At 44.8% G+C, this 22296-nt stretch overlaps 1 protein-coding gene across 4 annotated transcripts in view; it reads left to right on the forward strand.

The window, feature by feature from the left end:
• The window catches only part of SMARCD3 (SWI/SNF related BAF chromatin remodeling complex subunit D3), a 2604506-nt gene that overhangs the window by 2507637 nt on the left and 74573 nt on the right, over positions 1-22296 (forward strand). For all 4 annotated transcript variants that reach the window (XM_069210707.1, XM_069210708.1, XM_069210706.1 and 1 more), the window contains one exon: positions 15878-15979. In XM_069210707.1, the coding sequence (XP_069066808.1) occupies positions 15878-15979 (102 nt within the window). The remainder of the gene's footprint in view (positions 1-15877; positions 15980-22296) is intronic.

Below are 22296 nucleotides of genomic sequence, written 5' to 3' on the forward strand. Positions count from 1 at the left end.
GTGAGCACTGGGATCCTGCCTGGCAGGATCCCACTGACACAAGAGCTAAAACAAACATACATACAGTGAAAATGGGGGTAACATGCCAGGCAAGATGGTGCTTTCCTACATCAGGTCACCTACCTGGTAGACCTAGGCACTAGCAGGACCCCCAAAAGAGTGATCCATGTGAACCGCCTCAAACTCTTTCATGACAGGGCAGATGTAAACATGTTAATGGTTACAGATGAGGACCAGGAAGCTGAGAGTGAACCTCTCCCTGATCTCCTCTCCTCTGACCCTAAAGATGGCTCAGTAGATGGAGTGATGTACTCAGACACCTTCTCTGGCCATCAGCAAGCTCACTGCAGGAAAGTCCTACAACAGTTTGCTGAGCTCTTTTCCCTAACCCCTGGTCTGACCCACCTGTGTACCCATGATGAAAGCATCAAAGTAGAAGTCCACAAGATGCCGGAATTGGGAGTCATTGAGCATTCTGACTGCCCCTGGGCTAGCCCAGTGGTCTTAGTCCCCAAACCTCACACAAAAGATGGCAAGAGAGAAATTAGGTTTTGTGTGGACTACAGATGACTTAATTCTGTCACTAAGACAGATGCCCATCCCATTCCAAGGGCAGATGAGTTAATTGACAAATTGGGTGCTGCCAAATACTTGAGTACCTTTGACTTGACAGCAGGGTACTGGCAAATACAAATGGCACCAGGATTAAAATAAAAGACAGCATTCTCTACACCTGATGGGCACTACCAGTTTACTGTGATGCCCTTTGGCTTAAAGAATGCCCCTGCCACTGTCCAAAGGTTGGTGAATCAAGTCCTTGCTGGCTTGGAGTCCTTTAGTGCAGCTTATCTTGATGATATTGCTGTCTTTAGCTCCAGCTGGCAGTGTCACCTGGTCCACCTGAAGAAGGTTTTGAAGGCCCTGCAAACAGCAGGCCTCTCTATCAACGCATCTAAATGTCAGATAGGGCAGGGTACTGTGGTTTACTTGGGACACCTTGTAGGTGGAAGCCAAGTTCAGCCACTCCAACCCAAGATCCATGCTATTCTGGACTTCGTAGGTCCAAAAACCCAGACTCAAGTCAGGGCATACTTTGGCTTGACTGGTTAGTATAGGAGGTTTGTGAAGGGATATGGATCCATAGTAACACCCCTCACAGAACTTACCTCTAAGAAAATGCACAAGAAGGTAAACTGGACTGTAGAATGCCAACAGGCCTTTGACACCCTGAAGCAAGCTATGTGCACAGCACCAGTTCTCAAAGCTCCAGATTACTCCAAGCAGTTAATTGTGCAGGCTGATGCCTCTGAACATGGGATAGGGGCAGTTCTGTCCTAAACAAATGGTGATGGCCTTGACCAGCCTGTTGCTTTCATTATCAGGAGGTTACTCCCTAGGGAGCAGCGTTGGAGTGCCATTGAGAGGTAGGCCTTTGCTGTGGTCTGGTCCCTGAAGAAGCTGAGACCATACCTCTTTGGTACTCACTTTGTAGTTCAGACTGACCAAAGACCTCTCAGATGACTAATGCAAATGAAAGGTGAAAATCCTAAACTGTTGAGGTGGTCCATATTCCTACAGGGAATGGACTTTATAGTGGAACACAGACCTGGGACTGCCTATGCTAATGCAGATGGCCTTTCCAGGTTCTTCCACTTAGAAAATGAAGACTCTCTTGGGAAAGGTTAGTCTTATCCTCTTTCGTTTGGGGGGGGAGAGGGGGAGTTGTGTAAGGAAATGCCTCCTTGGCATGGTTACCCCCTGACTTTTTGCCTTTGCCGATACTAAGTTATGACTTGAAAGTGTGCTGGGATCCTGCTAACCAGGCCCCAGCACCAGTGTTCTTTCCCTAAACTGTACCTTTGTCTCCACAATTGGCACAACCCTGCCACTCAGGTAAGTCCCTTGTAACTGGTACCCCTGATACCAAGTGCCCTGATGCCAGGGAAGGTCTCTAAGGGCTGCAGCATGTCTTATGCCACCCTAAGGACCCCTCACTCAGCACATGAACACTGCTTCACAGCTTGTGTGTGCTGGTGGGGAGAAAAAGACTAAGGGGGTCATACAGACCGCCGTCCGCCAAGGTACCGCCGACAAATGACCGCACCGCGGTCAAAAGACCGCGGCGGCCATTCAAACATTTCCGCTGGGCCGGCGGGCGCTCTCCAAAAGAGCGCCCGCCGGCCCAGCGGAAATGCCCCTGCAACGTGGACGCCGGCTCAGAATTGAGCCGGCGTAGTTGCAGGGGTGCGACGGGTGCAGTTGCACCCGTCGCGTATTTCAGTGTCTGCAAAGCAGACACTGAAATACTTTGTGGGGCCCTCTTACGGGGGCCCCTGCAGTGCCCATGCCATTGGCATGGGCACTGCAGGGGCCCCCAGGGGCCCCGCGGCACCCCCTACCGCCATCCTGTTCATGGCGGGTTTCCCGCCATGAACAGGATGGCGGTAGGGGGTGTTTGAATCCCCATGGCGGCGGAGCGCGCTCCGCCGCCATGGAGGATTCAATGGGGCAGCGGTTTACCCTTTCTGACCGCGGCTGAACCGCCGCGGTCAGAATGCCCTTGGGAGCACCGCCAGCCTGTTGGCGGTGCTCCCGTGGTCGGTGACCCTGGTGGTCACCGGCCGCCAGGGTCAGAATGACCCCCTAAGTCGGCATGGCACTCCCCTCAGAGTGCCATGCCAACCTCACACTGCCTGTGGCATAGGTAAGTCACCCCTCTAGCAGGCCTTACAGCCCTAAGGCAGTGTGCACTATACCACAGGTGAGGGCATAAGTGCATGAGCACTATGCCCCCACAGTGTCTAAGCAAAACCTTAGACATTGTAAGGGCAGGGTAGCCATAAGAGTATATGGTCTGGGAGTTTGTCAAATACGAACTCCACAGCACCATAATGGCTACACTGAAAACTGGGAAGTTTGGTATCAAACTTCTCAGCACAATAAATGCACACTGATGCCAGTGTGCAATTTATTATAAAATACACCCGGAGGGCATCTTAGAGATGCCCCCTGAAAACATACCCGACTTCAGTGTGGGCTGACTAGTTTTTGCCAGCCTGCGACACACCAGACATGTTGCTGGCCATATGGGGAGAGTGCCTTTGTCACTCTGTGGCCAGGAACAAAGCCTGTACTGGGTGGAAGTGCTTCTTACCTCCCCCTGCAGGAAATGTAACACCTGGCGGTGAGCCTCAAAGGCTCACCCCCTTTGTTATAGCGCCACCAGGCATCCCGGCTAATGGAGATGCCCGACCCTCCGGCCACGGGCCACACTTTTGGCGGCAAGGCTGGAGGAGATAATGAGGAAAACAAGGAGGAGTCAGCCCCTAAGGTGTCCTGAGCTGAGGTGACTCTTACTTTTACTTTTAGAAATCTTCCATCTTGTGGATGGAGGATTCCCCCAGTAGGATTAGGGATGTTCCCCCCTCCCCACAGGAAGGAGGCACAAAGAGGGTGTAGCCACCCTCAAGGACAGTAGCCATTGGCTACTGCCCTCCCAGACCTAAACACCCCACTAAATTCAGTATTTAGTGGCCCCAGAACCGAGGAAGATAGATTCCTGCAACCTACGGAAGAAGAAGGACTGCTGACCTGAAGCCCTGCAGTGAAGACGGAGACGACAACTGATTTGGCCCCAGCCCCACCGGCCTGTCTCCCTACTTCGACGCAAACTGCCCCAGCGATGCATCCAACAGGGACCAGCGACCTCTGAAGCCTCAGAGGACTGCTCTGCATCCAAAGGACGAAGAAGCTCCCGAGAACAGCAGCTCTGTTCAACAAACTGCAACTTTCTGCAACAAAGAAGCAACTTTAAAGACTTCACGTTTCCCGCCGGAAGTGTGAGACTTTCCACTCTTCACCCGATGCCCTGGCTCGACCTGCGGAAAACTAACACTTCAGGGAGGACTCCCCAGCGACTGCAAGCCCATGAGTAGCCAGAGTTGACCCCCCTGAGCCCCCACAGCAATGCCTGCAGAGGAAATCCAGAGGCTCCCCCGGACCGCGACTGCCTGTAACAAGGGACGCGACGTCTGGAACTACCACTGCACCCACAGCCCCCAGGATCTGAAGGAACCGAACTCCAGTGCAGGAGAGACCCCCAGGCGACCCTCTGCCTAGCCCAGGTGGTGGCTACCCCGAGGAGCCCCCGTGCCTGCTTGCATCGTTGAAGAGACCCCCGTGTCTCCCCATTGCTTTCTACACAAAACCCGACGCCTGTTTGCACTCTGCACCCGGCCGCCCCTGTGCCGCTGAGGGTGTACTTTCTGTGCCTGCTTGTGTCCCCCCCGGTGCCCTACATAACCCCCCTGATCTGCCCCCCGAGGATGCGGATACTTACCTGCTGCCAGACTGGAACCGGGGCACCCCGTTTTCTATTGAAGCCTATGTGTTTTGGGCACCTCTTTGACCTCTGCACCTGACCGGCCCTGAGCTGCTGGTGTGGTAACTTTGGGGTTGCCTTGAACCCCCAACGCTGGGCTACCTTGGACCCAACTTTGAACCCTGTAAGTGTTTTACTTACCTGTGAACTTAACATTTACTTACCTCCCCCAGGAACTGTTGATTTTTGCAGTGTCCACTTTTAAAATAGCTTATTGCCATTTTTGTGAAAACTGTACATGCTATTGTGATTATTCAAAGTTCCTAGAATACCTGAGTGAAATACCTTTCATTTGAAGTATTACTTGTAAATCTTGAACCTGTGGGTCTTAAAATAAACTAAGAAAATATATTTTTCTGTATAAACACCTATTGGCCTGGAATCAGTCTTTGAGTGTGTGTTCCTCATTTATTCCCTGTGTGTGTACAACAAATGCTTAACACTACCCTCTGATAAGCCTACTGCTCGACCACACTACCACAAAATAGAGCATTAGAATCATCTCTTTTTGCCACTATCTTACCTCTAAGGGGAACCCTTGGACTCTGTGCACACTATTTCTTACTTTGAAATAGTATATACAGAGCCAACTTCCTACAGCATCTATCAGAAGTCTTGGATTTTCAGCTTTCTACTGTGCAGTTATCCACAAATTCTTTGCTTGTCGTCTTATATCCTGACCAGTCTTCAGTGGAGCGGGTCCTTCCTTATTGTGAGGCCCTTTATGATGTTCTCTTGGGAGTTTGGACCCAACCAGTTTCTGGTCCCCCTGTGGAGCGCTCTATCTCACATAGACACAGGCCAGCCACTGAGGATCCGTCATGCCTTCGGCAGGATCCAGTACTCAAAGTTTTGTAGTGCAAACTGCTTTGGCTGCACACAGTTTTATGCAGATTCTTCCTGTTCCACCAGAGTAAGAAGTCAAGCAGCTGGACCTTTCTGGTAGGAGGATTTTTGCCTCATCTGGTTCAGCCTTGCGTTCCACTAATACTTCTTGTTCCTTGCTCGCATCTCCCACGTTTGTGGGACTCTGTGGAATGTATTTTGCCTTCTCTGCCTGGAGGGGCTAGAAATGCTTTCACGCATTATGCGAGATGGTCAGCAGGCTGGCAAGCTTACTGTTAGATGTTGTATGGATACCACAGATTCGGTTGGACGGTTTATGGCTTCTTCAGTGGTGCTATGGCAAAGGGCATGGTTACGTTCTTCCAATTTCTCAGAAGCTGTACAAGATTTGTTGCTTGGTTTTCCCTTTGATGGCACATCCCTTTTTAGTGTGCATGCCGAGTCAGCCTTTTGCCGCTTCAGAGATTCCCATGGCGGGACTTAGTGTTATGTTCTCTTCATACCCCAGAGTCTTTTTCTGGTGTGCTTCCTTCTTCAGGTGCGGTCGTACTTGTTTCACCGGTTACACTTTTTTATACTGCCATTGTGGTGGTGTGTTCTTGTTGTCATTTGACACCCAGTGAGAAGTTCCTGCTTCTTGCAGGTTCCTTTGTTCTTGTCATGTTTTGATACATCATGGAGATATTGTTTAGTGGCACGGTTAAGTGCCTCTGATGCTGCAGGCCACTCCGGTACAGGGGTTTCAATCCACCCTACGCTCTTTACGTTCATTATACACTGTTTTCCCCCTATGGTGGACAGGTTTTAATATTATTTCGGACCAGGTCTGGGACTCATTCCTCTACACTGGGTGGTTTCTGTTGCTACATAGGCGGGTTGCCTATTGTGTATGTGCTTTCCTCGGGGAGTCATGTTCAGCCCCAGCTTTCAGAGCAATTGGTGTAGGCTTTTAGCCTCTCTTTCCTGCTTGTTTCCTACTGGAAACTTGCTCAGTGCTCCTATGGGAGCAGAACGGTTCCTTGTATCACTTAGGGTTCTACTGTTTTTTGCACTTGTCCTTTTCCATTGGTATTATGGGAGATTTTTTATCTGCCCATTTTCCATGGTCTGATTCTGTTGGACATGTGGGCACCGCTTCTACTCAGATGCCTCTCTTATGGTTGTTATTTGCTCCAAAACAGGAACTTCATACGTTGCCCATAGAGGCCCCCACTTTCGTTCTTTTCTGACCTTTTGGAATTATTGTGTGGCTAATCCTTTTCTTACAATGTGCCTCTATGCATGTGTGTATATATATTATAATATTATAGATCTAATTTTATTTCTCCATTTGTGCATGTACTTCCTCCTTTCGGGCATGGATCAACTATTCAGTGGACTTGTTCCCTGATCATGAGTCCACTGGGCATGGCAATGGTTGTATCCTTCCATTGGGTCATCAGTTGGATTTTGCCCGTTAGCTCCTCTTTGCATGTGGGATGTGTGTAGCAGGCCATGGGGTATTCTTGCACCTATTCCTTTCATATGGTTCTTGTGCCTGTTATTGTCTCCCCAGCCCTACTCTGGTAAGTTGGGCTTCATCTCCTTGGGTTGGGTTCCTGTCCTTTGGTGCCTGTCTCATTGGGGGATTTGTTTCACTTTCTGTGTGTGTATCTTTAGTCATCTTTTTGTCGCTAATGCAGACAGTTTCAAGGCAGGCTTTCCAATCCTTGCTAGTCCAGCAGTGTGAAGATTTTCCTATTCTTCTTCATATCTTGTTTTTTGTGTTTGGAATGTACAGATCTGCTTATTCCCTTTTGGTGTTGCAGGCTTCTAAAGGTCTGGTGTCCACATCCCATACTGGGGATTGATGTTTATATGCTTCTCTTTTTCATAATTTTCATTGTTGGTCCACGCTTGGATCACTTTCTTCTACATTGGTTGTCCTTCTGGGATTTAATCGCTTTTACTTCAGTTCTTCCTTCAACAGATTTCTTCTGTTGGTTGCATTGTCATTGTTCTTGCTTATGCCCTTTCTGTGATCAGTATCTCCTTAAGGGGTATGTCTGTGTTTCTGTTGTCATGTACTTTAAAGTTTCTGTTGGTTCCTATCAGTAGGTGGTTCTACCACCCTCTACTTATTTTGGTGCACTGCCTTGATTTCCATCTTTGTCAGAGGTTTTTTCTTTCTTGAGGGGTGTACTTTCTCCCCTCTTTGTTTTCCTCCTGTGTGGTTGCTCTTGTGCAACTCTTTTCTTTCTATTTATCTTGCACCAGAAGCAGTGGCTCAAAGTTCGGGTCTTGAGCCTTTGGTCTCTCTGCCACCTACAGATAAAGGGTTCCGATCCCTCCTTTGGCAACCTAGTGTCTTAGGTTATGATATCTGTATTGACCAGGTACTATGCACGTCCCTAGACAATTTCTGTATGGACACATCCATGTCTTTGCCTGTCTATCCCCCTATATGGGCCCTGGCAGGGTTTTTCCAATCCTCCAACTTTACCCATTTATAACATGCCACTGGCATACCTTTTGTGTCTTCTGTTGACTGACTTTATGTACCCCACAGTTCTGTTTCGGATCTTCGCATGTTTCCCCTTGGGTGTTCCTGGACGCGTACAATCTGTTGTTCAGTTTCCCTTCCTTCCAGTGTTACGCTTCCTGCTTCTTGCAGGTTTTCACTGGGCATCTTGATGCAAGCAGCACATATGCGTAACTTCCCTTTTTCATTACCCTTTGAAGTTACCCCTTGCTGGATGTTCCGTTCCTTCTATCACAGTCACTATTGGGATGCTTTTGCACCTCATTCCTTTGGCTCCTACATTGATGCACTTCATGGTCTTACCTGTTGTGGTTCCCTACCAACAGACTAATTTTCATTCACATCTGTTTTAAACACCCATGACTTATCATATCTTCTTGTTATGTTCTGAGGGTCGTCCACTCTTTTTGAGTGAGCTGCTTACTTCTTCTCACCCTTGTTTATTTTCATATCTGGTCTACTACTCCATTAGTTGACCGGTTGTTTATTGTGAGACTTGGGTGAGATGTGTTCGCAGCCCTCCCTCCTGAGCTGATATTGCTTTGGTATATAATTCTAAGATAAGGAATCTGCGGCCGCAATCAGATGATCAAGTTACTTACCTTTGGTGACACTTTATCTGCTGGAGACACAGACTAGCCGCAGATTCCTTATCAAGCCCTAGAGAGCATTGACTCTCACCTCAGGGGGCCAGAACTCTGTCTAAGGTGACTGCACTGGTTTTGACCAGTCAGTGTCCACGCTAGTAGTTGGTAGGTTTTCAGGGAGCACCTCTATGGTGCCCTCTGAGTGTATGTTTTAATAAATACATCACTGGAGTCAGCGAAGATTTATTAATACAAGATGTTTGATACTTAATATCCCTATGCCCATTGAAGTCTTCATGTAGTTGGGGAATTCATAATGACCAGTGCCCAGCACAAGTACTTAAAATGGCTTCCCTGTTACTTACTATGTCTGAGAATCGACAAAGTCATAGCAGGGACATATCTGCTTATGCAGGTATGTCCTCACATGTAATATAATGCACCCTGCCTTTTGGGATAGAAGGCCTGCTATAGGGGTGACTTGCATATATTGCATGCAGTGTAAAGGGGGCAGGGCACACAGGCTGTGTGCCATGTTTGTGTTTTCATTTAAGTTCTGTACCAAGACATGCAGCCTGTGAAAGCAGCACTGTGTGCACTTAGTGAGAGGGTCCTTTAGGGTGGTGCAATTCGTGCTGCAGCCCTCGAGGGTCTTCTTTTAGTAGCCCATGCCCTATGTACCAGGGGTACCATTTACTAGGGTCTTACAGTGGTAGCTAAAGGTTTGCCAGTTGGGAAAAACGACTGTGCAGTTTTGGGGGAAAGAGTTCTGGCTCTGGGGACCTGTTTAGCAGGGACCCAGTGCTTTTGCAGTCGAAATTGCACCAGAAACCAGGCAAAAAGTGTGGGGGAGTGGGGTAGTGACCATGCAAAAGAGACACTTTCCTATAGTGACCTCACCTGGTGGGTTGTGGCACTTTTTCTACCCAAAACCCTCTGTTTTGCCACTTTTCATGATGGCTGAAGCCTTTTGCGGCTCACACTTCCTTCCAGGAGGTATCCTGTCTTGGTGGCAGCAGCTAAAAGTTGGCAGCTAGAGCACATATAAAATGGGGAACCAGGTGGGCAACCACTAAGGTCGCCACCTGAGGTCATGCCACATTGCCCTCGACACAAGATTTATGTTAGGGATGAGAAGGCACAATGTTTGATACCAAACATGACCTCTTTTAGCAGTACCATAACAGAGCTGGTGACCTCAGGTTTGCCCGAGTGTTAGCCCATGTTATCCTTGGACCGGCTATCACTTATTGTAGCCTTTAATGGAAAAGGCCACTTTATGGACATAAATGCTTGCACTTATATATCCATACCCTTAATGCAAGGCACCCTGCCTACTGGACTCAGGAGGCCTTCCTTAGGGTTGACTGACATATGTTAAAGATAGTGCTTTGTCTTTGCCACACCTAGTGTTGGCACAGTCGTGTTCACGCAGTTTACACAACTCCTGTGGTCTGCCATGGCAGGCCTGCTGTCAGTAGTTTACTTGGGTCACTGAGGGTGGCACAAATAATGCTTCAGGTCCTGGTGACCCGTTTAACACCCATGCCCTGGGTACCACTGGTATCATATACTAGGGACTTGTAAGGTGGGGTTAAAGTACTTGCCAATTGGGGATACCAATTCACATACATTTTAAGGAGAGAGCAAAAGGTGTGGGGTGACCATCTAAAAAGGGCATTTTCCTACAAGTAAAAAGAGATATAGCTGTCCCCAACTATATAAGACACTTAATAAACAGTTATCTAAATACAGATTTGCACATGATAGGGTCAAAGGTAAAATATATTACTTGTGTAGGGCACACTGTTAAGTAAATAATTCATAAATAGACAGAATAAAATAAGAGATAGCAGTCCTAAATAGATTAATATCAATTACATATCAGGAAGAGTGCACATTAAATACACAGCATTGCCACATTTGGTAAAAAAAACAACAACTAGAGATAAAAACCCAGATTCAGAAAATAGTTACCTCTCTTCCATGTGTACTTATAAAGCAAAAATGTTAAGTTCTATAGGCCAATACTTAAACAACCATGAAGTAACCGCTAGAGAGAAAGAAATGTTTTTTCTGTGTATATGTCATCAAATCCAAGTACATACTCAATGTGATACCTTGTCGACATTCTGAATATTTTGTACTTCTCATCATACCCCATATCATGAATACAATTCTAAAATATTTGTACCAGATTTGGCTACATTCAATCATCTGAATCCAAAAATAAATAAAAAACATCTAACTTAACAAACAGTACATGTCCAATAATTTAATTGCAGAAGAGTGGCTGTACACTTCATCAATGACATACCTTTGATACGGTAACTTGAAACACAATATAATAAAAAAAATTAAAAAATTGAACCTGTTAGCAATCCCACATAATAACCTGAAAAAATAAAGAATAATACCTTACTCAAAGACTCAACAAAGTGAAACCTACCTTCGGATCAAGCAAGAGCAACACCCATGTCCAGAGGGTGGGCACCTCAAGACATAGCAGAACCCTACCCTGGGGGGTGGCCATTAATGGCTCAGGGAAAGAAAGTGCATAGCCATGCCCCAGGGAAGTTGTAGCCGCTGGCTGTGAAAATGGCCCAGGGAGGGGGGAGTCACACTACCCCCTCCCTTTAGGGTAATAGCCTGGCCCTGGGGAGGTGGTGATCCCTGTGGCCAAAAATACCCCAGGAGAGAGGCCTCGCAGCCCACCTCCCTGGTGTTTAAAACTGCCTTGCACAGGGGAGTTGGAGGTCCCCGGGGCCGAAAAGAGCCCAGGAGAGTGGTCATACGTCCCCCTCCCTGGTGTTTAAAACTGCCTTGCCCCGCTGAGGTGGTGGTACCCGGGGCCAAAATCGGCAAATTATATAAATAATATAACCCCCAAATTATATAAATAAATACATCATCCAGGACCTGTCCCACCTGGAGGTCATATAGAAAAGAACCTCGGCAGCTGCGGTTGGTTTTTCTTTTTTCTTTTTTGTTTTTTTACTGGAATCAGGGCTGCTCCATGATTTTGTGGTAACATTTTTAAAAAAACATGCTTTTGGCCCCTGGTGGGGTCTCTCAGGGACCCCACCACCAGACTGAGAGGGTCAGGGTATTTCTACCCTGCCCCCTTGTGTATTTTTTACTGTTTTTCTTCAAACTTGGCTGAGTCCAAGTCGCGAGATGGCTGCCAGCACTTCCTGGTTGAAGTGGTGGCAGCCAATCAGATTTCAGCATGAAATCTGTGGGATTTGCGGACCCACCACGTCCCTGGATAGTTAGATTTCTTTTTTCTTTAATAACTTCAAAACTACTGAATGGATTTATGTCATATTACAAAAAGGGTTCTTACTGGACCAAGAGCTTGCTTTTTGCCAAATGTGGTGTAATTCCATCCAGCTGTTCGAGCTGTAGTCATGTCTATAATCCTTATAAGGAATTGCATAGGGAGAACTTGTTTTGTGACCCCACTTTTTTCTCAGCCCCTCCTTTGCAGACTACTGCGACACTTTCCAGACAGCAGCAGAAGTGACTAGTACACTAGTTTGAAAATTACTTGAAGATTTGTCATACAGCACCAAAGTTACTTGCAAAATAAAAAAACGCATCATCTATGGAAACTCGGTCCGAACTATACCTACTGGCGAATGTCAGTATGTATTTATATTTTTTATATATAAAATTACCTACTGGCACTCGCCAGTAGGTAGTTATAGTTAGGACTTTATTCCCATAGACAAAGCATTTTTTGTTTAGCCAATAACTTTGGAGCCGTTTGATGAATCTTCACAAAATTTTCAAAACTTATACTCTAATTCGTTCAGCTGCTGTCTTGAAAGTGTCATGGTGATCCGACAAGCGGTGGCTGAGATAAAAGGGGGTTCCAAAACGTGTTTTCCCCTTTCAATTTCGTATAGGAATTTTGAACACAACAACAGCCTGAACTGCTGAACAGAATTACACCAAATTTGACAGAAATGTTCCAGAAAGATCTTTTTGTTATTTGGTGTAAATCTGTTAAGTAGCTTTTGAGATATTTAAGGTAAAATATATAGATATCTAGGGACGTGGATCTGACAGATCTGAAACTGAGTAGCTTGACCCCCTGTGTGTGACCCTGCTTGGGCCAAAAAGCATTTCTTTAGGAATGTTTGCAGCAAGAATTGCAGAGGAGCCGTGAATACCCTGTGAATTTTTTTTTTTTTTTAAACAAGCCCAGGAAACCATGCTTGTTTAAATTTGGCCCCCTGGTGGGGCAAGTCTTAGGGGCATTTAGTTTTGAATAATTTGGGGACAAGGGTGCACACAGTCCCACCTCCCCATGGCCAATCTTGGCACCGGGGCCCGCCACTTCTACGGGGAAGGCCAATAGTATGGTGGAGGAGAGCTACACGAAACCCTTTGAAAAGCCATTTAAGGCCCCGGGACCACCACATTCCTGGGTCTGTGCCTTTAAATAAATAGGGGGGCAGTGCAGACCCCCCTCTTGGTCATAAATTATGCCCCAGCGACCTCAACCTCCCCAGAGCATGACAAAATTTTAAGTGGTAGGGGGGGGCCACACGACCCCCCTCCCAGGCCCTTTTCAGCCCTGGAGACCACCACCTCCCTGGGTCTGGATCGACATAAACAAAGGACGGGGCCCAACACCCCCCAGGGCCGGCTTCCTATGTCCCACGGTGCCCTCCCTCAGGACAAAATAGTTTGCTGTTGCTTGCCGGGAGCTATGAAAGCTCCCGTCAAGCATGAGGAAACTGTAAGTACTCTCCCAGCAAGTAGGAGCAGGAAAACTGCTCCTACTTGCTGGGAGCAGACGTATCATCTGTTTTCTTGTCCTCTGTCAAGTGGGCAGAAAAACAGATGAAGCAATTGCTCCTGCACGCAGGGAGTAGCATTTCTTGCATCTCCCTGGGTTTTGGAGCAGTGAGACTGCAAGAGAATTGAGACTCTCCCGCATGCATGTTTGCGCTATTTTTAGTAGGAAAATGCTTGAAGAACAGTCACAGTGCCAAAATTCCATCAGACATGGTCACTGGATGCATTGCCTTGTTGTCCTTCATGCATTGGTTGAGTATAACGTGCACTCTACATTTACAAAATGAGGTAGAACTTACTAATTAACCAGTGGAAAGTACTCCAGTTGGGTAGACATTTTGCACACAACTGTGGACTCTTCTGGGATAAATAAACAGGTGAGCAGGGGAGGATCCATTCTGGCACCAATGCTCATTTCACAAAAATTAAACCTCAAAGGTAAGCACTTACAAATATGATCATAGCAGGGACCCATTTGAAGCCCCACTTTTGTAAAGGAAAAATCCTCCCAACTTATTGAACTTATCCAAGACAGAGCAAGGGTGTTTTCTCTGCAATTCCAGTTTGGAAAATGAATGCAGCCAACCCCTGCTGTGCACAGCCATAGGCCTGTGCGTCACATGGGCTTGGGTGTCTAGAGGGGTTAGCTGCAGGGCTTAGCCACAGGCCATACCGTGCAGCCACACCCTGCAGCGCACAGCAAATGCTGAGTGTGGCCCGGGGTTGGGTGCCTGGGGGAATTGGCCATAGGGCCTGGATGGAGGCCAAAGCCTGCTGTCAACCCCGTCTGCGCAGGACAAAAGGCCGTGCTTGGCAAGGTTCGGGTTAACATAAGGTATTTTAATATTACTTAACATCAAAAGAACCTTAGAAATTCACTTAAAAATTGTTACAGGGATGTTATAGTTAGGAAAAAGAATTAAAAAAAACTTAGAACTTCATTAAAAAAACAATGTTGAAGGTACATTATAGTTATGTTCAGATTTTACATGCACAAAACCATAGAACTTCAACAGTTGCAGTTATACTTATCTCAAAACACTATAACTCGAGATCTGAGATAACTAGAACTCACACCCTTGTCATGCACTGCTACGTACCCCATATATTACATCAATAATTATATCTTCTATGACATCATTTAGAAAAAAACTCCAACATTTGTAATAAAATTATTGATGAGAAAACTGTGCATGGCGGAGGCATGAATTATAGTTACCTTAGACTACTTTTGTATTCTTAATTTAGTGGCTGAGATGTAGTGACTCCTACAAAGTAGTGACATACATCCCTCTAGGTTAATGGGTTTGGGGAAACACACTTACTTTTATCCAGAACTCACTACCATCACCTCTAAAGGAGACCCCTAATTGTTGACTTTCCTATTTGTTATGGGTTGGGCTGATAAAATGCTCAGAATACAATCTGAGACACTTTTAGTGGTTGGCAACAATGGCTCACTGTCCTTGACTTTCAAGTCTATTCTTCAATGTTCAAAGCAAAAATTACAGGGTTGTGATGAGTAAGAGACAGCTGTTTCCCCCTCCCCTCCCACACCTGCCGGAAGGTACAGGAAGCACAGATACCTCGGTGATTAGCAAGTATGGTATACCATTCTTGGGGAGTAGGAATGTAGTAAAATAAACATGTCTGTGCAGAAACATCCTCTGAAACTTTTCTGATATGAAACATCTTTGCTGCAAACCTACTCCACAGATGTCTTTAGAGAGTATATTTCACAAGCCCACCCTATATACATTTGCTATTTGATGCTGTTAGCCCACAAATACCTAGGCTATGGAATTGTTTTTCTATTAGAAAAAAAAACACACACAAATTCCACCCCTCCCACTTCCTCCCCAGAGGCATGCCCTATTTGTTTTGTGGCAAACTTGGCTCATTCATTCAATAGGAAAGAAATGAAAATAAAGCAGACATGCAAAGGAGCTGCGTATAATCATTATTGACTTGCATACTAGACTGAACAAAGAAAGCATGACTTGAATATGCAGAATCAGGGTTACATCATGACATATTGATCCATGGGGTTGATTTAAGAGACCTTAGCGCCTCCTTGCGCCACATTAGCGGGATTTTTTTTTTACGCTAATGTGGCCCAACGAGGCAAAAAATCGCCACACCAAATTTACAAAGTGGCACAATGCAAGCATTGCAACACTTTGTGACCCTTTTGTATGGAAGGGGGGCGTAGCACCATTAGGGAGGCCGAAAAAAAGGCGCACAGAAATTTTAAAGATTTATTTGCGTCATTTTTTTCGGCACTTTTAACACCTGCTTAGAGCAGGTGTGCAAAAGGAGGCACACCTTTGTTTACAATGGGTTTTGCAGGATTCGCGTCAACATTTTTGACGTTAGTCCTGCAAAGCTCCAAACTAGTGTAAAAAATGTTGACGATTGTTACCCTAAATATCGGCATGGTGCGCCGTATTAAATACGGCGCACACAAGGTGGGGTTAGGGGGCGCAAGGAATGTGCCGCTGCACTGGGTGCAGTGCCACGTTCCTTAAATCAGGCCCTAAGTTTATTATGTTAATATACTAGAAAGTGCAAGTGTGTCCAGTATTTAATTTAATTCTGTAACAATATTGGATGTGAACATTCTTTTAGCTGACATATATTTAAGGATGATCACTTGTTCTTTGTATCTTTTCTCACGTTTCATCTCCTTCACATAATTCCTATTGTAACTTTGTGGTGTTTTTTTGTTCACAGACAATGACAGATGTGGTTGGTAATCCAGAAGAAGAAAGGCGAGCCGATTTTTACCATGAGCCTTGGTCCCAAGAAGCAGTCAGTCGGTATTTTTACTGCAAGGTACTGGTTTTGAAGCAAAAGGTTGCACATCACTGGTGCTACAGTGTTGTTACAGACGGCAAGTGGCATCATTCAGAGACAGAAAACTCAACATGTTTTCTTTCAGTTAGCTAGGTTCTCATTGGTATGGGAAGGATTGGTAGTTCCTGGTGTTGCATAATGAATTGCACAAGCTGTACATTATCTCATATTTAATGGTTGTATGTACAATTTCCTAGTTAAAATGAAGGGAGATTTCCAGTTCTTTTAAGGACACAGATGTGAGGATTATGCACTCTTACTCCCATATGTATTACAACCGCAGCCATAAGAACATTCCAACTCAAACTGCGTTTCTTATTAATCCAATACCAAAGCTCTAAATAACCAATCAGGTAATAGCACCCTTCTTCAAAGTTCACGATAGCCTCCTGTATGCCCTGTATATATGCTCAACATCAGCCTTTCAAGCAATATTTTATTTTCCCATTCTTGTTTCTGATCGGATCCTAAGCAAAAACATAAAACGGACATTTAGAAACTGAGCTTCATGCACATAGAGTTCATCAAATAGTTGTCAACAGTCTTAAATTAAGAGGATTGAAATGCAAGATAGGGACCATGTACATGTCAAAAGATGGTAGCCCTATGCCAATAAAAAACGTTCATAGAACAAAACTTCAGTCAAAATCATAACAGTTTATTCAAGTCGTTACAGAAAACAAAAAGTAGTTAGATACAAATCAGCATCAATAATGCATCAAATGATGCAAATTGTGAGAGGAATCACCATAACATCCAGTGTCCAAAGCAAGTAAATAATCAGAACCAAAATATAGTTGAGCAAAGAGCTAGCATAAATCTACTCAGTTCAAAAGGCAAGAAAAGTCTAAGTATAAATCAAATATATAGACTAATGTAGTGTCTTATTTTTGTAGAAGTTAAAAAATGTCCAGGTATCTCTCAAAAAGGGCACATTGTATGGGTTACAATAGTGAAAGGCACACTCTCAACATGGTGCAATCTTACATCATAGGGATGTACTAATAAAGTAACCTTCCTGCAACAAAAAAGTAACACAAGATGATATGATATATATCAATGAGAAACATTCAGGTAAACCTACTTGCATGTATAATTATAATAAAGACATACTTAGGGGATAAAGAAGTAGCTTAACATTTGTGAAACAAGTGAAAACAATACACAGTTCAACCGCTTAAAACAGATCTAGTCAAAGAGCTATGCAAATGTTGCAAATACAGGAACATTTTGCACGTGGCTTTCTTCTCGAGAAACGCAAATTAATACATTTCAGCTCAACAAAGTAAACACCACCAAAAAATAAATTCTAGTTTGCTTATGTATTAGAAATACTCTAGATATTTCTCCCCCTGATGATTTCTGAATCATTACTTAAACTACTTTATACTGCAATACAACACTTCATCTGTCATTCTTAGCTTCTTCAATTTGGGCATCTCCAAGGCCTCCATTTCATCATACATTTGGGTTTGCGGTCATCAGATTCATTATCCTCTCTCTTCCTTTTTCTAGTTATTGTCTTTTCACAATTACATTTCAACCACAACCCTCTTAAATCAAATAACTTCTAAAAGTTTTAATAGTAGAACTAGACCAGTACTACCAAATGGTAATATTATTAATGGTGTTAACATTTTCTTTAGAAAGCTACCACCTACATCACCATACCATTCAGAAGTCTTTTCATGTCAAATCATGGACCAAATGTTTTCCACACACAAGTATTTACCAACTTTTTAGCTTTACTCACAATCTTGGTTATATTGTTAATATATGATTTGATTTTCTTGCTGTTCTCAGGCACAAACGTACTTAACCTACATTCCTCTTCCCTTTCCAACAAAATTTCCAAAGCTAAACTAGTCTGCATTATGATAGCAGGAATAACAACCAGGGGATAGTCATCAATAGTCATAAGCACTGAATAGTCCTGCCCACAAGTGGGGAGACTGGAGCACTTTTTAAATTATTTATACATAAATTGCCAGCAGGTAGTTATAGTTAGGACCATCTATATATATATATATATATATATATATATATATATATATCTCCTACTGGCGATTGCCAGTAGGTAGGTATAGTTAGGATCATGTTTTCAAAGGAAAATAATTTTTTGACTTGCCTGTATCTTTGCCACCATTTGACGAATCTTCATGAATCTTCCCAAACAAGTATGGCAGTGAATCTTGTTACGCATGAATAATTTCGGGTTGATCCATCAAGCAGGAGCTGAGAAGAAGGGGGCTAAAATAAAACATTGACTTTCCCATGTTATTTCTATAGGATTCTTTAGACACTACTGCAGGCAGAACCACTGGACAGAATTACCTGAAATTTGGCAGAAAGCTAGCTGTCGATACACAGATCACACTTTTGCTTATTTGGAGTAAATCAGTTCAGTAGTTTTTAGGAAGTTTAGGAAAATTCTAATTTGTATATCTCTGGACACAAAGTTTTTGCCAACAAAGACGAGCTTGTGCAGAGAAAAGTACAGCTCTGAGTGGCTGCCAACACTTCAGACCAGGAAGTGTTGGCAGCCATCTTGGGACTCGGCTTGAGGCGAATCCCAGAAAACAAGTAAAAATTAAATAAAAGGGGCCAGGGTAGGTAGCACCCCAGCCCCACCCTCCTCCCAACCCCCAGAGCAAAAAAAAACCTTTTTTTTGCCACAACTTCACGAGATTCGCAGCAAAACAAAAAAAACGCAGGCTCCTATGCTTGTTTTTTTATTTCCTGTGGGGCCATGCACAACATCGGGTTGGGTGGTTAGGGGGGTTGGCCGCAGGGACTAGCTGCAGGCTTGTTAATAATAACAAGCTTGCCCTAGGAAGCCTTCCACAAACCTTTATTCAACAGGAAAGGGAATATGAGACATTGTTAACCACTAGGGTGCAATTAAATAGTAAGCTTAAAACTGCCACTGTGCCTTTGAGAACCTCACAGTTTCATTCAGAGAAACTGTAACCCATCAATCTGAAATGTCACAATCTTCTGGCGTCTCTGTTGTGGTCCATGGCTTTTTGCATCTTAATAGTACTGAATGCGAGGTTGCACATGAGGCACCTTCTGCAATTCTTGGAAGACCAGTGGAAACGGCTCTCCAATTGCTGCAAGGACAAGTTGATGTTTTCTCAAGCTACACGTCAGTCTGTCCCATGGTGTTCACAGTGACACAATCTGATGGTAGGGATATTATTCAATTAGGACCCACTCAGTCACACACTGATTACAGATGCCTCCCTCCAGGAGTGGGGAGCTCACATGGGTCCTCTTCAAACTCATACCAACATGCTGGAACTGAGAGCAGTTCACCTTGCTCAGAATTCTTTCTTTCTAGCAGTCACAGCCAACTGTATCCTTGTCCAAACCGACAACATGACAGCCATGCATTACTTGAACAAACAAGGAGGAACTCACTCTCACCCTCTGTCTCTCGAGGCTCAGACTATTTGGAACTGCCTTCTAGCAAGAAATCTCTCAAAAACGGCTATCCATCTGGCAGTCACTCAAAACATTCAGGCAGACAATCTCAGCCGAAATTTCCAAGACAATCACAACTGGATCCTCAATAATGTTGTCTTGCAAGAAATCTTTCATGAGTGGGGTTATCTTCACATAGAATTGTTGAAGAGGTCAACAACAAAAAATGCCAAGACTACACGTCCAGATTCTCCCAGGCAGCGTCGAAGGGGAATGCCCTTTTGATAAGTTGTTCAGGGACATTTCTATACGCATTTCCAGCAACTCCTCTCATTTCAACAGTGATGGAATGGTACTGATAGCCCCAGAGTGGCCTCTCTAGTGGTGGTTCTCAGACCTTCTACATCTTTTGGAATTTTAGAAAGGCCCCACAAGAGGCTTCCTTGCTGACAGGATCTCCTGTTCAAGTTCAGATACTACACCCCAATTAGTCGCCCCTAATCTTAACAGCACGACTCCTGAATTCCTCCAGTGTGGACATTTAGGCCTTTCCAAAGAATGTATGGACATTCTGAGGGAGGTTAGGAGACCTTCTGTTGGAAGATCATATGCATTCAAATGGAAGAGGTTTTCTTTGTGGTGTACACAGAATAATCACAATCCAATTTCATTTCAAGAGGCTGTAGTAATCCCATATCTGCTACGCTTGGGTAAATCATGACTACAATTTTCCTTAGACAGGTTACACCTTGCAGTCATGACAGCCTGAAGGAAATCTTACTCCCAAACATCCTTTTTCAAATTCCCAGTGATAAAAGACTTTCTCAAAGAGCTCAAAAAGGCATTTCCCCCAGTCAGGAATCCCTCTCCTTCATGGGAACTATACATTGTCCTTTGTAAATTGATGAGCCCACCAACTGCGCTAATCTGTAAAGTCCCTTTGCAATATCTCATCTAGAAAGAGGGTTTTTGTGGCTGTCACTTTCACCCATAGGGAAAGTGATATTCAAGCTCTGTGTTCAGGGTTACCATATACTGTGTATCTTTCCAATTGAGTGGTTATGAGGACTCGCCCCATTTTTTTTTGTTAGTCTCAGAGTTTCACATCAATCAGAACAACTCTCTACCTATTTTCTTTCCTAATCCTTCAAATCCAGCTGAAAGGCCATTACATTTACTAGATGTTAAGAGAGTGTTAAAATTCTATTTGGAGAGGGGATTCTGCGTGGCTAAGGGTATGGGCATTTTGCGTGACCTTCGATCCACACTCAGTTGCCTGGACCTGGAACTTAAGAGACTGGAGTCGGAGAAGACCGCGGCGCCCTCGGCCGACGTAGCTCAATGCCTGCGTGAAACTCTAACAGACTTTCAGGAAACTGCAGAACGTGAAGTCCTGTTTAGGGGTAAATATGCCCGTGCCTGCTCCTATGATGAGGGAGAGAGACCGGGCAAATCCCTTGCCCATACTCTCTTTTCTATCCGACCTGAGAATACTGTACTTGAAATATGTGATTCCTCTAATCGCCTGCTCAGGGATAACCCTACAATACTTAAGACCTTATCTGCATATTACCAGCACTTATACTCCTCTACCAGAACAGATCGTCCCGATGTAGATGGATACTTAGAGGAGGTAGCACTGGCTTGACTTGGCGATGAGCAGCAAGACTTTTTGGCGGGCGAGTTTGAACACAATGAAATTCAAGAGGCCATAATGCAGCTCCAGTCGGGTAGGGCCCCAGGGCCTGATGGCATTCCAGCCGACTCTTTTAACACTTAGACAGACACACTCGTTCCATGGCTGGGGGAAATTTATCGTGAGGCAAGGCAGGAGGGAGCTCCCTCCCCCACTATGAGAGAAGCTCTTTTAATTACCAGATTGAAATCAAATAAACTAACCACCAGCTACGACTTACATCGGCCACTTTCCCTTATAAACTGCGACATTAAGATTCTGCCGAAGGCACTGGCTAATCACTTGAGTCTCCTGATGACCTTTTTGACTAGGCCAGATCAGTCTGGATTTGTACCGGGTATATCCACTGCACATAATGTGCGCACTTTCTTCGCTGTCCAGCAAAGCATAGGTCCTGAAATCCCTGCTGTCGCTGTTTTTTTAGACGCCACAAAGGCATTTGACACTCTTGAGTGGGATTATCTAATGGCAATATTAAAGCGTATGGGATTTCCTCACACGTACCTCTCTTGGATTGCCTTACTATATTCTGGCCTGTTGGCTACTGTACAGATTAACGGCCACCGATCCACACCATTTTGCTTAGAGAGGGGCACTAGGCAAGGGTGTCCGCTCTCACCTCTGCTTTTTGCCTTAGTGGTGGAGCCCTTGGCAGCAATTCTCTGCCAGCAATACAACCGGTATGCAATCCGCACCCTCACTAGACATATCCTAATTTCGCTCTATGAGGATGATGTTACATTATATCGGAGGAATCCAACAGAGAGCCTAAATCCTGTATTACGGGAATTCACTAAATTTGGCTGCATGTCAGGAGTCCAAATTATTTGGGGAAAATCGCAGGTATATCCCTTGACCACATGCACAGCACACTATTGCCCAGACTTCCCCCTTCAGTGGACTGATGCTTCCCTCTGCTATTTAGGCATAGAGATTACTCGTAATAGGCACGAACTGATGCGCTTGAATTATGGTGTGCTACTAGATAATATACAGGCTATGGTCACACTTTGGATCGCTTTACCTATCTCACTGGTGGAGTGCATATCACTAATGAAAATGATCATACTCCCTAAACTCCTTTCCTATTTCTGAACATACCGTTCCCCCCAGCCAGACCCTTTTTTAAAGAGCTGGAAACACAGATGATTAGACTGGTCTGGGCTGGTAAGCA

Source organism: Pleurodeles waltl, chromosome 10 (assembly GCF_031143425.1).
Source record: "Pleurodeles waltl isolate 20211129_DDA chromosome 10, aPleWal1.hap1.20221129, whole genome shotgun sequence".
NCBI lineage: Eukaryota > Metazoa > Chordata > Amphibia > Caudata > Salamandridae > Pleurodeles > Pleurodeles waltl.